Raw genomic sequence first — 12,794 nt, forward strand, 5'->3', positions numbered from 1 at the left:
CGAAGGCCAGAGTGGGCTGGGGTTCCTTTCTCCATTCTGGGAAAAGTCGGATAAGCCAAGCCCTCTGGTCAGCCCCTTTCTTTAAAAGTCAGGAATCCAACGTTGCAAGCACGGTCTCTGGGGGCCCTGGCCTGGCATATGATAAGAGGAGCCCAAAGAACAGAAAAGAAAGCCAGAGCAGACACTGCCACTGCCCTGCCTATCTCACTACACACCGGTGGGATTGTCTCCCAGCCTGGATCAGCCATCTCCAGGAAACAAGAGCCAGCTCTGTTGAAGTACCTTCCCCTGAAGGAGGCGTGGGTTATGAATGTCACTGGACTCCTCCCAGGGTAAGGTGATAGGCAGAATCTTTTGTTAGTAAGACATGGACTTACAGGCTCGCAACACTGCAGGTTTCTGCCGTCTCATCCCCATTTTACAGATGGGAAAGCTTGAGGTTCAGAAGTCATGGGACTTGCCCAAGGTCACACAGTGAGTCCCCAGACCTGAAACCAAAGCTGTCCACCACACTGTCCCTATCAGCAGAACTCTATGACTAATACACTTCTCCCCTATTTTATCACTTTGGTAGATCTATTAGAACTATTCGAACTATTTTTAAATGGGGACATGTTAACAAATGTTTGATTCAACCCAACTGAGCCCCTTCATGAAACCACCAAATTTAGAGCCACGAGAGCCTGAAAAGATCCACTCCAGCCTGACTGTTCAGGTTAGGAGGCTAAGGCCTCCAGGGTGAAGAGATTCATTCAAACTAGCTGGAGGCAGCCCCAGGGAACCAGTTTCTGAGATCTAAATTCCCATCCCAAAAAACAAAGCAGATCCTCCCTTTTGAGGGAATGGGACGGACCCTAACCCACATCACAATGGAAAGAGCAGGGACCTGGGTATTCCCCTTTGGGACTTTGGATGGGTTTCTGGCTACCAGAGCCCATCCTCCAATAAACCCTTGGGAGGGAAACCACTGAATAAACATAGCCCAGAGACCTAAAGAGTGGGATGCTTTGGGGTGTCCTGATGCCATACCTTTGCCAAAACAAATGACTCTGGAAGTCAGGGTACCCAGAGGGCAAGGCGCTGTTTCCAGAGAATGAACAGGAACTGGTTCTCCTGTATCCACTCTGTGAACCAGGAGCTTCTCTGAGTAACATGGGGACAATCCCAGAGAGGCCCACACAGAGAACTTTCTCTCAGTCTCAGTAACACAGCAGTCCAACCAGACACATGCTGCCGGACAACGATCCCTCCTCCCACAACTAAGCCACACAGGCCCCCTATTGTGTCAGTTTAAAAACTGAACTTTGCTGGGCAAACACATTCGGCTGTGTTCAAGAAACCAGTTTCTCTCGCCACTTGGGAAACAGCAGCATGCATGCAAGAAGGGACAGCTGGGGGGGGTGGGGGGTGTTGTTGGTTGGTTTGTTTTTTAAGCAAAGCCCTGGTCATCACTGCTATAGCAACTAGAACAAAAAGGAGACTAGCCAGCGCCGATTAGATAGATGCTTCCAATGTTCCTGGTTTTGTAGCTCTTAAGAAAACAGAACTGCAGGAGAGAAGTCATTTTGGATCAAACAGGGATTCCGGCTTCTGGTGTGCTCAAATCATGGGCTGGCCCTCTGACAGCTGGCGAAGGCAATCAGCAATTGGGGGGGGGGGGGGGGTGAGAAACTAAGGTTCTAATAAAACAAAACATCCCCAGATCTGCAGAAGGCCAGATGTGCCAGTGCAAGGTGGAAAGAAGATGGGGTAGCAATTAAGTGGTGCCTGGCATTTCGCAGCCCTTCCAGTCTCTGGACAAAAGCTAGTTGGGAATGCACTAGTTTCCCTCTATTGTGTATGGGGGAGGGTGAGACTCGCCCACCCCACCCCTTCTGAGAACCCAACCACCCTTCTGACTGGTTCTTCCAAACCCTTTTAATACTGCACTTCCCGGCTATAATTTGAGGGAGGAGGGCCCGCAGATCTGATTTCTTCTTTACACCGGAGACCGGCTCCTCCAAAACCCCTTAAATAGTGTCATCTTCCCACCAAAGGCGTCGTGCCCCAGCACAGTCCTCCCTAAAGCAAAATCCAGTGTGTGAGGAGGAGTGGGGGAGTCGCTGGGTAATTATATTTCGAGCAGTGAAATGCTGTGGCTGTGCGAAAGGAAAGCACCAAATGCCTGAACGGTAAAAATGCAGTTTCAGCAAACACGTTGCTGAAAAGCGGCAGACAAAAATCCTGGGAGGAAAGGAAAGGAAGGAACAAGCCGGAGTCTGGGGCGTGAGGGGAAGACACACACACAGAGAGAGAGAGAGAGGGAGAGAATGGCGGGCGTATGGTCACACTTTAGGGGGACCCCCCACGCCTCGTCACCCCGGCCCACGGGTGCTCGTCAGTCACACAGAGAAAAGTCCAGGGTGTGACTCAGTGGGAGAATGAGTCCTGCAGCCCCGCAAAATGGAAATGGGGTGGGGGCAGAGATGGGGAAGCACGGGATGCCCGCGGGCAGCCCACCCCGCCCACGGGCGCCTCCAGCCTTCACCCCAGTTCCCACTCCGCCCCTCCCCCTCCAAATCCCGCCCAAGGTGAGGAGCTGGTCCTGGGTCCCCAAGCCGCCGCATCAGCGAGTGGAGGAAGGAGAGGAAGCCTCAAAGGGGCGACTCCAGGATGCATCTGGGAACGAGTGCACATGGGCAGCGAGGGAGGTGCTGGGGGCCACCTTCCGGGCGCGCGGCCCCCTTACCTCCAGAGTCCGGATCTCCTGCTGGGTGAGGTCGTTGGACACCGCGCACTTGGTACGCAGCCCGCGCAGACTGCCGATGGAGATGTCGATGAGCTTCTGGAGCTGCCCGCACTGCTGCAGCGCCCGGCTGGCTGCGGCGCCGGGGCCCCCGTCCGCTGCCGCCGCGTCCCCCCCGCCGCGGCCCTCCTTCTTCTCCCCCATCGCCGCCGCGCGCAGCGCTGCTCTATCCATGCCTCGGCATCGGGGCCGCGGGGTGGACGAGGCGGAGAGCCCGGGGGGCGCGGGCGCCTCGGGAGGGAATCCGCGAGCGGGGAGAGCTAGACCAGGAGCGCCGCTCGGCGCAGCCGGATCCCGGACGCTGGGACGACCGGCCGCAGAACACGCTGCTCACGCCGACCGAGCCGCGGCGGCAAAGCGAAAGCCGCGGCGACCCGACGGCTGCGGCTCCCGAAGCTTTTAAGTGGCCGCGGGGGCCGGGTCAGGGGAGCTGAGCATGCTGGGACTTGTAGTCCGCGCCGCGCACCTGCCGCCCGGCCCGCGCCCTCGGGGCCCGGATCCGCTTCCCGAGCCCTGAGCCCCGCACCCTGCGGTCCAGACTTTCCCCCTCCGCTGCGGGCTCCGGCTGTGCGAGACCGCCCCGCCTCTGCGCCCCGGGAGTGGCTGCAGCAGCCAGCTCCTCCCCCCCCCCCCCCCCCCCCGGGCTCCCAGAGCCGGGGGAAGCCTAGTGTCCCCGCCCTCCCCGCCCCTCCCCACGGCACTCCCGCCTCCAGCCTGGGGGCTTCCCACGACCCCCGGATGGGGCGGGGCAGGGGCCGGAGGGTCCGCTTCCTGCAATTCTGCAGCCGCTGCCGAACCCTTGGAAGAGGGGGACAGTGGAGGTTCCAGGATTTCTATGTGGGCTTTAGGAGCCGCCATCTAGTGGGAAGGGGCCTAAAGTACTCATCCTCCAGCTGGTTCACAAAGCAGTGGACTCTCAATTGTCTACACCAACCGGAATGCTCAGACCTGGAGAAGAACAGCAAGGACTTTCTTCAGGAGCCTATTTTCCCCCCAAAATAAGTATCCCATCCCTCTGCCACCCCAATCCAGCAGTCGAGTCCAGAGGCCTGGGGTGGCACATTGATTTGTCATGGGCTTGGTGCGCTCTAGAGCAAACGCCCTGGGTTCAAATTCACACTCTACCTACTAGCTGTGTGACTTGGGCAAATTGAGCTCACCTCTGAGTGTCTGACTTTCCCCATCAGTAAAAATGGGTTGATTATAGTACCTGTCTAATAGGGTTCCTATAAAGAATGAGTTAATGTATGGACCTGAACTGATTACTGACACATATATCACTGGATAAATGATGGTATTTGCTACGAGTGAACCTCAGATCTCCTAAACTGAACTTAAAAACTTCTTAAAAACAGGGCCCCAGACCTGGTCTGTGGACACAGGCACAGTGTCTGTCTATGCCTTCTAACTCAGCATTCAAGCTGCAACCCATTTCCCCACTCTCCCTCCAACCCCCACCCCCGACCTCCTGCCGGGTTCACATGTGCCCTTGGCTAAACTGAAAAGCCAAGACTCTAATCAAAAGCACACAATTCCATACTTCCAACATCTGCTATCCAGAAGGAATATCTCTAAATTTTCTCCTGTAAATGCCTTGGCTGCAGAAGTGGCTGGCTAATTTATCTTTGTATCCTCTTTTCCAGAGCCAAATACAGCGCCTGGCCCACAGCAGGAGCTCCATGAAATTGTGCAGCCCATTTCACGAATTCTTCAGACAGATCCTATACTGAGTTTCTCCTATCTTTCAGGCCAGCCCTGGCCTGGGCACTTTATCTCTGTGTCTGTCTTGTCTGTCTCCCCCTCTTTTTTGAAGAATGAGAATTGAACAGGAGGTAGGGGCACAGCATTGTATTCCTGCTTGAACTCCACACATAGGACCAGAGGGCATTTTATAGTAAACCTTCCTTTAATGTCATTTGAAATTTCAAAACTAAAATACAAAACTATGATAACTTTAAAATGTGCTTTTGCAAACTTACCCATCCTCTGAGAATTTTCTGAAACACAAGAGGTTTCCTTCCTAACCCTTGACCCTTTCCACTCCTCACTTAATTTAAAACAGGATTCCCTGTTCTGTATCTATGAAGCCCCCCACCCTGACTGTCACCTTAGCCCGGTCCAGGGTCGTTGCAGAAGAGTCGTAACTTTCCTGAAAGGGAACTGTGCCCCTGTTGTTCTCTACCTGAGTGTGAATCAGAATCTCCTGGAAGGCTGGGTAACATGCAGTGATGGACCCCACCCTTATGGTTTCTCATTCAGTGCTTGAGGATGGGGCTGGAGAATGTGTGTATTTTGTTTTGTTTTTTAAAGATTTTATTTATTTATTTATTTGCCAGAGAGAGAGAGAACAAGGGAGCACAAGCAGGGGGAGTAACAGGCAGAGGGAGTGATAAAAGCAGACTGCCTGCTGAGCAGGGAACCCGATGCCAGACTTGATCCCAGGACCCTGGAATCATGACCTGAGCCAAAGGCAGACGCTTAACCAACTGAGCTGCCCAGGCACCCCCAGAATTTGCACTTCCAACAAGTCCTCAGGTGCTGCTGCTGCTGCTGCCGCCTCCACAGGTCAGGGAGCCTGAACTTTGAGAAGCGTTGGTGTGTAGGAAGGTCAGTGGGCCCAAAGAACTATCTCCGGGGACCGTCCATAGCGTGTCCCAGCTGATGAAGAATCTGTTTGCTCAGCAGCAAGAGCTGCCAGGCTTGAGTGACAGACTCGCTCTAACTCAGTTCACAAGCAGTTTCCTGGTAAGTGCCTATTTATGCTATAATGACCACGGGCGCCTGGTTGGCACATTCCCCGCCAGGGCCACTTCAGGTAGGCAGCCAGATCCTGAGGAGAGTAACTGCCGGGCAGTGGTGTTGGGACTGGAGACTGGACAAGCCCCAGCTCTGGTTGCTGTCCCACCAGGCTCCAAGCGCCTGGGCCCCCTTCTGTGGACACGGCCTTCCTTCTGTTCTGCTGAAACCAGTCAGTCAGCCACTGGCTTCCTACCCCCTCCATCTCAGAGGCATGGAGGCCCTTCTCAAGCGGGTTTTGGGATCCCCCCAGCCACATGCTTACAGAACAACCTCTTAGAGATGCAGAAAGCATGGCTTTAAAAATAATCCTTCCATTCATCCCTTTAACATTCAGAAAGTACTCCTCAAGTGTTTACTTATGTGGCCGGCCCTCTTCTAGGCTCAGGGAAACAAAAATCCTTACCCTCCGGGAATTTGTATTCAGGCCAGAGAAGACAGACAAGAAAGAAAGAAGTGTAATGAATGCCCAGGGTGGCAGATGGTAACAGGTCCTGGGACACAGCAGAAAACAGGGAGAGGGACCGGGAGTGTGGCCTTCACCACCTTCCCTGGAACTGTTTCAGGGAGTGCGGTTCTCAGTCCTGGCTCAGAATGGCTCTCTGACCCGGGGCAAGCCCTCTGGAATCTCAGAGTCTTTCTCCTCATTTGCAAGATGGAGGTCACGTGTTGTGAGGGAGAACAGAGAGAATTCTGCAAAGCCATGGTCACCATAAGGGTCTGACTATTTATTTTTATTTATTGGTTAAATGATTACTATAGGCAGCACGGTTCCAAGCACCTTGGTTAACTCACTTAACTAATGTTAGTTACTTTCCTTTCCCTTCCTCCCGAGTGAGACTCTCCTGGTTCAAGGAATTCATTCATTATGCGGTGATTCTTAGGTTCAACTTCATCTCCAGGTTCTTGAGACTTTTTCTGTGGCATCCTCAGTACAGAGAGTTCTCGCCTTCCTCTCCCCCTCCCCTCTGCCTCAGGCACCTGCTTTACCTGCACACTAGGTCTTGGAAGCTTGAAAAACCCTGTGTGTGTCCTAACACCATGGCAGTCATGTGGACAAGTTCACGCTTAGACCCAGCAGGCATGAGAGGAGCACCTGCCATATCCGGGCTCTGGGATAGGCCAAGCAAAGGAAACCAAGTCCTTATTCCTATGCAACAAACCTGAGAGTGGAGACTGGAAGTTCACAAGTCAAAAAATATATTACCAGAATAAATTCGAAGGGTAAGTGGTGTGAAGTGGGGGGAGCTAAGATCTAAATAAGGAGAAGGAGCAAGCCATGCGGAGCTCCGGGAAGGGGGCATTCTAGGCAATGGGAACATCATGTGCAAATGGCCTGAGGCAGGAACAACTTGGCACACTCTGGGAACAGAATGAAGGCCAGTGTGGCTACAGCACAAGCAGAGAAGAATAGGGGATGGAGAGGATGGGGGGTAGGGACTGTTGGGAAGAGGCCGATCAAGTAGGACTTGGGCAGGAAATTTGGATTCTTCTCTTTGTTACTCCTAATGTGGTCCAAGATTCCTGCATCACCTGGGAACTTGTTAGAAATGCAAGGTCTCCAGCCTCATCCCAGAGCAGCTGAATCACAGCCTGGATTTTAGCATTTGACCTGAGTGAGTGTATGTTCAAGTTTTAGAAGCATAGCTCTCTAAGTATGTGTAAAGAAAGCCACATTCCTAGCAATTTTAAGGGTTTTAAAACATCTCTCCGACCCCATGAAGGGTGGATGTGAGAGAAGCAGGGGTCCACAGCAGCGGCACTGGTTTTGAGACTGTTGCAGTGGTTCAGGTGAGGTCCCAGGAGCAGAATGAAGCCTAGGAGTGCGAGGAAGATACGGAAGAAATAGACAGGATGCCCGACAAGCCCAAGGGTTGGATGTGGAAGGAGGAAAGAAACACTTTGGGACATCTTGGCCACTGACCGCCCTCCCAAGACACTGGGGGGGCACTGTCAGAGGAGCCTTACCCTGCCGTCAGGGGTGGCCACACCCACTCGCGCCATTCTCACCTCTAAGCCCAGTGGTCTCAGGACTGACAGGTAGGTGTCAGATTTCTCTTAGAACCTAGGGTTTGGGTGAGCCTGGTGATGGGTATTAAGGAGGGCACATATTGCATGAAGCAGTGGGTGTGATGCATAAATAATAAATCTTGGAACACTGAAAAAATAAAGTTTAAATATCTAAAAAAGGAAGAAAAAAAAAAGAACCTAGTACAGGAGAAGCTTTGTTTTCATGGATTTTACCCTCAGTCAAACTATCCAGGAAATGCACAGAGTAACCCTGGAGAGATGGACTCTGTTATCTGTTCCCGGTGCTCATTCATTCATTCTTTCATGCATTCACCAAAGATTCACTGAGCCAATATGCAATGTGCCACACCTTGTGCCAGCCTCTGGGTGCAGAACAGTAAGTGATACATCCCTTTATAGTTTATAAATAGACTCTTTTTTGAAAGGAAAGCTCACAGTCACCTGTGCTGTGCTTCCTAAGGCCCGTGCCGTCTTGCTCGCCATCTAAAAAACCCCACAGGGGTCCCTGTTGATCTCAAGGTGAAGTATGAATTCCTGAAACAAGGCCCACAAGCTCCTTCATTCCCAGGGCCCACTGCCCTGTCCAAGTTCATGGGCCCCTCAAAGCTTTTTTTGCATCAGTGTCCCAATTTTAAGAATCTGATGACAATAAAAAGTGTCTCTCTAGGAGAGAAGAATACACGCACGCTCGCAATTGTGAAACAACGTCCTGGGGTTTGTGGGGCCCCCTTAAGAGTATCCGTGAACTTGAGGGCTGTAGATAAGCTTAGAAGCCCTGCTTAGCAGTTGCCTTTACTCAACAATCGTGGGTCACACGAGGGAATGTCATGTCACTGTGACCTTGCTCAGCTCTCGCTTCTGCCTGCAGTCCTTCCTCTCCACCTCCCCATGTGCATTTCCACTGATCCTGGAGAGGGAGCTCACATGCCCCCTACCCCTCTCCCACAACAGAATCGATCTTTCTAACTTCCAAATGCCCACAGAACTTTGCACACACCACGTATTTTTTGGTTCTTCCCCTGCCCGTTTCCCTGGACTGGATAATGAGCCTTTTCGGACTCAGACAGATTCTGTATGACCTGGAGAGAAGTTGTGCTCCCTGAGCGACCTCCCTGAGCTTGTGCTCCCTTGTCTGTAAAAATGAGTCTAATTATCTCTCCCTCCAGCACAGGATGTAGCAAGCACTGGGTGTTTTAGACAACCCACAAATCACTGAACTCTACCTCTGAAACTAGTAATACACTATATGTTAAGTAACGGCATTTAAATTAAAAAATAATAATAATCTCTCCCTGCAGGGTGGCGCAGAGAGATAAAGGAGAGAGAGATAGGCCCGCCACGCTACAGTGCTTACATGTGATTGAATAAACGAACGATGGATTGCATTTTATTTTCTTTAAAGGTTTTATTTCTTTATTTGAGAGAGAGAAGGAGCACAAGCAGGAGCAGAGGGAGAGAGGGAGGGAAGGAGAAGCAGGCTCCCTATTGAGCCTGGAACCCTACCCAGGGTTCAATCCCAGGACCCCAGGAGCATGAGCCACCCAAGAGCCCCTCCACTTTCCAATCCTTGCCCTTTGGAGCCACCAGAGCTTGCTCCAAATCCTGGGGTTTCTCGTACCAGTCTTCCACAGGCTCCAGCTACGTCACCGTGGTCTCCAGCTTCCCCCCACCGCCATGCTTCATCCAGCTTCCCACCGGCTCCCATTGTCACCGTCACCCACTATCCCCTGCACTTGGCCTTCCTGCCCTCCTTAACCCACAGAGAGTCTTTGTTCCACCATGACGGTTGGTCCCCAGCAAGCCCCCGTCAGTGAACTCTGCCCCCTCTTCCCGCCAGAGGAACCTGGCTAATGAAGGCCCAGCCCTCATAAAACCCAGCCCTCCACAGGCCTCCAGGCCCATGCCAGAGCAGCGGAACTATGTTGGAGAAAAACATAGCTCTGCTGATGGGCTGCTCTTTAAATTCGTGACCGCAAACCTCAAATTGGCACTTCTCAGGCCTGGCAAGCCTACCAACCTTTCCTAGAAAGTTCATTTTTCCATTCTCAGAGATGGCTATATCTTTTTTTTTCCTTAAAGATTTTATTTATTTATTTATTTGTCAGAGAGAGAGAGAGAGAAAGAGCACAATCAGGGGGAGGGTCAGGCAGAGGGAGAAGCAGGCTCCCTGCTGAGCAAGGAGCCAGATGCAGGGCTCGATCCAGGACCCTGAGGTCATGACCTGAGTCAAAGGCAGATGCTTAACCCACTGAACCACCCAGGAGTCCCGGAGATGGCTATTTCATGCTTTCTTCTACCAATTACCTTGTACTCATCAGTGTTCTTGACTCATCCTTCAGTGAGAAACTAGAGGCCATCAGACCAAATCTACAGCCCTGCTGCCCTTGTGCTTGTGTGTGCTCCCCACCCATTCTCCTGAGACCACAGAAGAGGTGCCCTGGGATCCATCCCCTCCAGCAGGCTGGAGGCTTCCACTCCAGCAAGTATCCTGCTTTTCCCTGCATCACCATTTTCTCCTTTTCTGTCCTGATATTCTCATTTGCAAACAAACATGTACTGTTATCCCCCTTCAGGAAAGAAAGAATGAAATAAAGAAAGTGGAAGGAAGGAAGGAAGGAAGGAAGACAGACAGATGGGCCCCTGGGTGGCTCAGTGGGTTAAAGCCTCTGCCTTCAGCTCAGGTCGCGATCCCAGGTTCCTGGGATGGAGCCCCGCATTGGGCTCTCTGCTCAGCGGGAAGCCTGTTTCCTCCTCCTCTTTCTCTCTCTGCCTACCTCTCTGCCTGCTTGTGATCTCAGTTTATCAAATAAATAAAATAAATTTTTAAAAATCTTTGAAAGAAAGAAAAGAGAAGAAGAAAGAAAGAGAAGAAGAAAGAAAGAGAAGGAAGGAAGGAGAGGGCAGGCGGGAGGGAGGAAGACAGGCAAGCAGAACTCTGTTGTAGCTAGAGCCCTGGTAAGAAGCAAAATTTCACTCAGATAGTTCAATTAACCTCAAAGAAGGGGCCACTTACAATGGGAATGGACCAAACGAGGATGCTGGAGAGCGCTGGCAACACCTAGCATAGAAAGGCCAGGGGAAGAAATAGTGCTCTCTACACCATGCGGGAGGGACAGCTGGGAAGGACTTGCAACCACAGGGGACAGGGATCCTTCTGGAGACAAGGCCCCCCAGACAGTGAGGGAGAAGAGAGGAACACCTTCCTTCCAGACTTTTCAGCTCTTCGGCCTTTGCCCCCTCTTGGCTGAACCCTCTTGGGAACATTCTAGCAGGACCATCTAGGTGATACAGTACAAAAGGGTCCCCTTCCCAGAGCCCAGAGTAGGATACGGATGGGCAGAGAACAGATCTCGGATGGGAGACCGGACAGCACCCCTTGCTTTTACCCCAAATGCCCTTCCAGCTTCTGCCGTTTCTCTGCTAACTTTCGTAGCAGAACTTCTTAGAAGAGCTGTCTACACTCAATTTCTTTACTTCTCATGCTTTCTCCAACCTACTGGTGTAGTTTGGTCTCATCATACAGCCTGCCAACCTTTCCACCGAAGTTCCTCGTTTCATGGTCGCCAGTGGTGGCCCTGAACCCAGATGAGAGACAGCCGCTTGAGCGGTGGTCGCATCACCATCCTGAGACAGTTTTCTTGGCTTCTGTGCCCCTCAGAGCTCTGCTTTCCTTCCTGCCTCTCTGGGAGCTGATGCTTGGTCTTCCTTGCCAGCCCCGCCTCCTCTTCATCAGCTTGCTCTGGAGCTCCATCTAGGACCTGTGAGGACCGTCACCTTCATGCTCGTTCTCCGGTTGAGCAGGTGCATGGAGGCTTCTTACCCTTCAGCTCTCAGCTCACATGCCATGCCACCTCTCCACAGAGGCTCCCCGTGGCCACATTCCCCAGAGCAGCCACTCCCGCCCTTGGAGCTGGGTCATGTTGCCCTGTTTGTTTCCTTCCTCAGCCTTGTAGCTATTTGCCAACCTGCTTGTCTTATAGATTTGTTTCCTTCTTTATACAGGGACTTGGTAGCCGTCAGTGGCACCCATTCCTACATCCCTAGTACTTAACACCAGTGCAAAGTACAGAGCAGGTGCTAAAATTACAGTTGTTGCATGAATGATCAGGAACTTTGCCAATGTCACATAACAAGATAAAGCCAATAATTTAAGAACGCTGTTTTGCTTTTGCAAGGCTGAATTTCCTGAGAAGCACTTAAATATCTTATTGGATCCTTTGAAAGCAATTCTCTTTCCTGTTCAATTTACACTCACATCTATTATATGTATATGTGGAAATAACCTGAGCAGAGAATCTGACAATACAGATTAGGGAGTAGATGGGGCTCTGTGTTAGTGTCACATAGCTCCATAAAGTAAAGACTCAGAAAGATATCATCTCTTGGCCCCATCTGGTTAATGGTCAAGGCCCAGGTCAAGGGCCAGCACTGTGGAATGAGGCCAGACCTAGATTTAAATTCCATCTGCAGGGCGCCTGCATGGCTCAGTTGGTCAAGCATCTGCCTTCCTCTAGGGTCATGATCCCAGGGTCCTGGGATCGAGTCCCATATCGTCAGACTCCCTGCTCAGCAGGAGAGCTGGCTTCTCTCTCTCTCCCTCTGGCCCTCCCCTCCCCCGTGTTCTCTCTCTGTCTCTCTCATTTTGTTCTCTCTCTATATATATATATAAATTAAATCTTTTTAAAAATTTCATGTTAACCTTCATTCATAAACTTACCCAAGTCACTTTACCTCTCGGAGCCTCTAGGTTCTCCTGTATAACTGCCTGGTTAGGGCTGTCACAAGGATTAAGTGAACAGCCCTCGAAAAGCCCTCAGCCCCTGAGCCTGGCAGTGGAAGCATACTGTATTAGTTCCAATCATTTCCACAGATCTGATACAATTTTCCAATTTCAGAAGCCTCCCACTGATCACAGCCTGCAAAAGGGAGCGACGAACGGGAATCGGGGTGGTGAGGGCTGGCACCTGTTTCTGGCACGTTGTTTGAAAGGTGGCAGGAAATGGCTAGAAATGAAAGATAATGTAATATCCCCACCAGGGTCAAAGAACTGAAAGGTTATGGTGTCCCCCTTCCCATGAATAGGAATCAAAAATAAGGCCACAAAAATAAGAAAAAAAAATCAAAATAAGACCGCAAAACACAAAATCTGCCTGTATGCTAAAGTGCAAATGACTTTTTTTTC

The 12,794-nt window shown here is 51.4% G+C and overlaps 1 protein-coding gene and 1 long non-coding RNA gene across 4 annotated transcripts in view; one reads left to right on the forward strand and one right to left on the reverse strand.

Annotated features, from left to right (window-relative positions):
• Nucleotides 1-3,348, reverse strand: part of KSR1 (kinase suppressor of ras 1) — a 147,595-nt gene extending 144,247 nt beyond the window's left edge. The window contains exon 1 of one of the 3 annotated variants that reach the window (XM_082707101.1): nt 2,729-3,348. In XM_082707101.1, coding sequence (XP_082563227.1) covers nt 2,729-2,959 — 231 coding nt within the window. In that variant the 5' untranslated portion in view covers nt 2,960-3,348. The remainder of the gene's footprint in view (nt 1-2,728) is intronic. The other 2 variants (XM_082707102.1, XM_082707103.1) reach the window with 2 other exon arrangements.
• Nucleotides 1-12,794, forward strand: part of LOC309851704 — a 146,762-nt gene that overhangs the window by 63,155 nt on the left and 70,813 nt on the right. The window lies entirely within an intron of this gene.

The sequence above is a fragment of the Mustela nivalis genome (assembly GCF_964662115.1).
Source record: "Mustela nivalis genome assembly, chromosome: 17".
Taxonomy (NCBI): Eukaryota; Metazoa; Chordata; class Mammalia; order Carnivora; family Mustelidae; genus Mustela; species Mustela nivalis.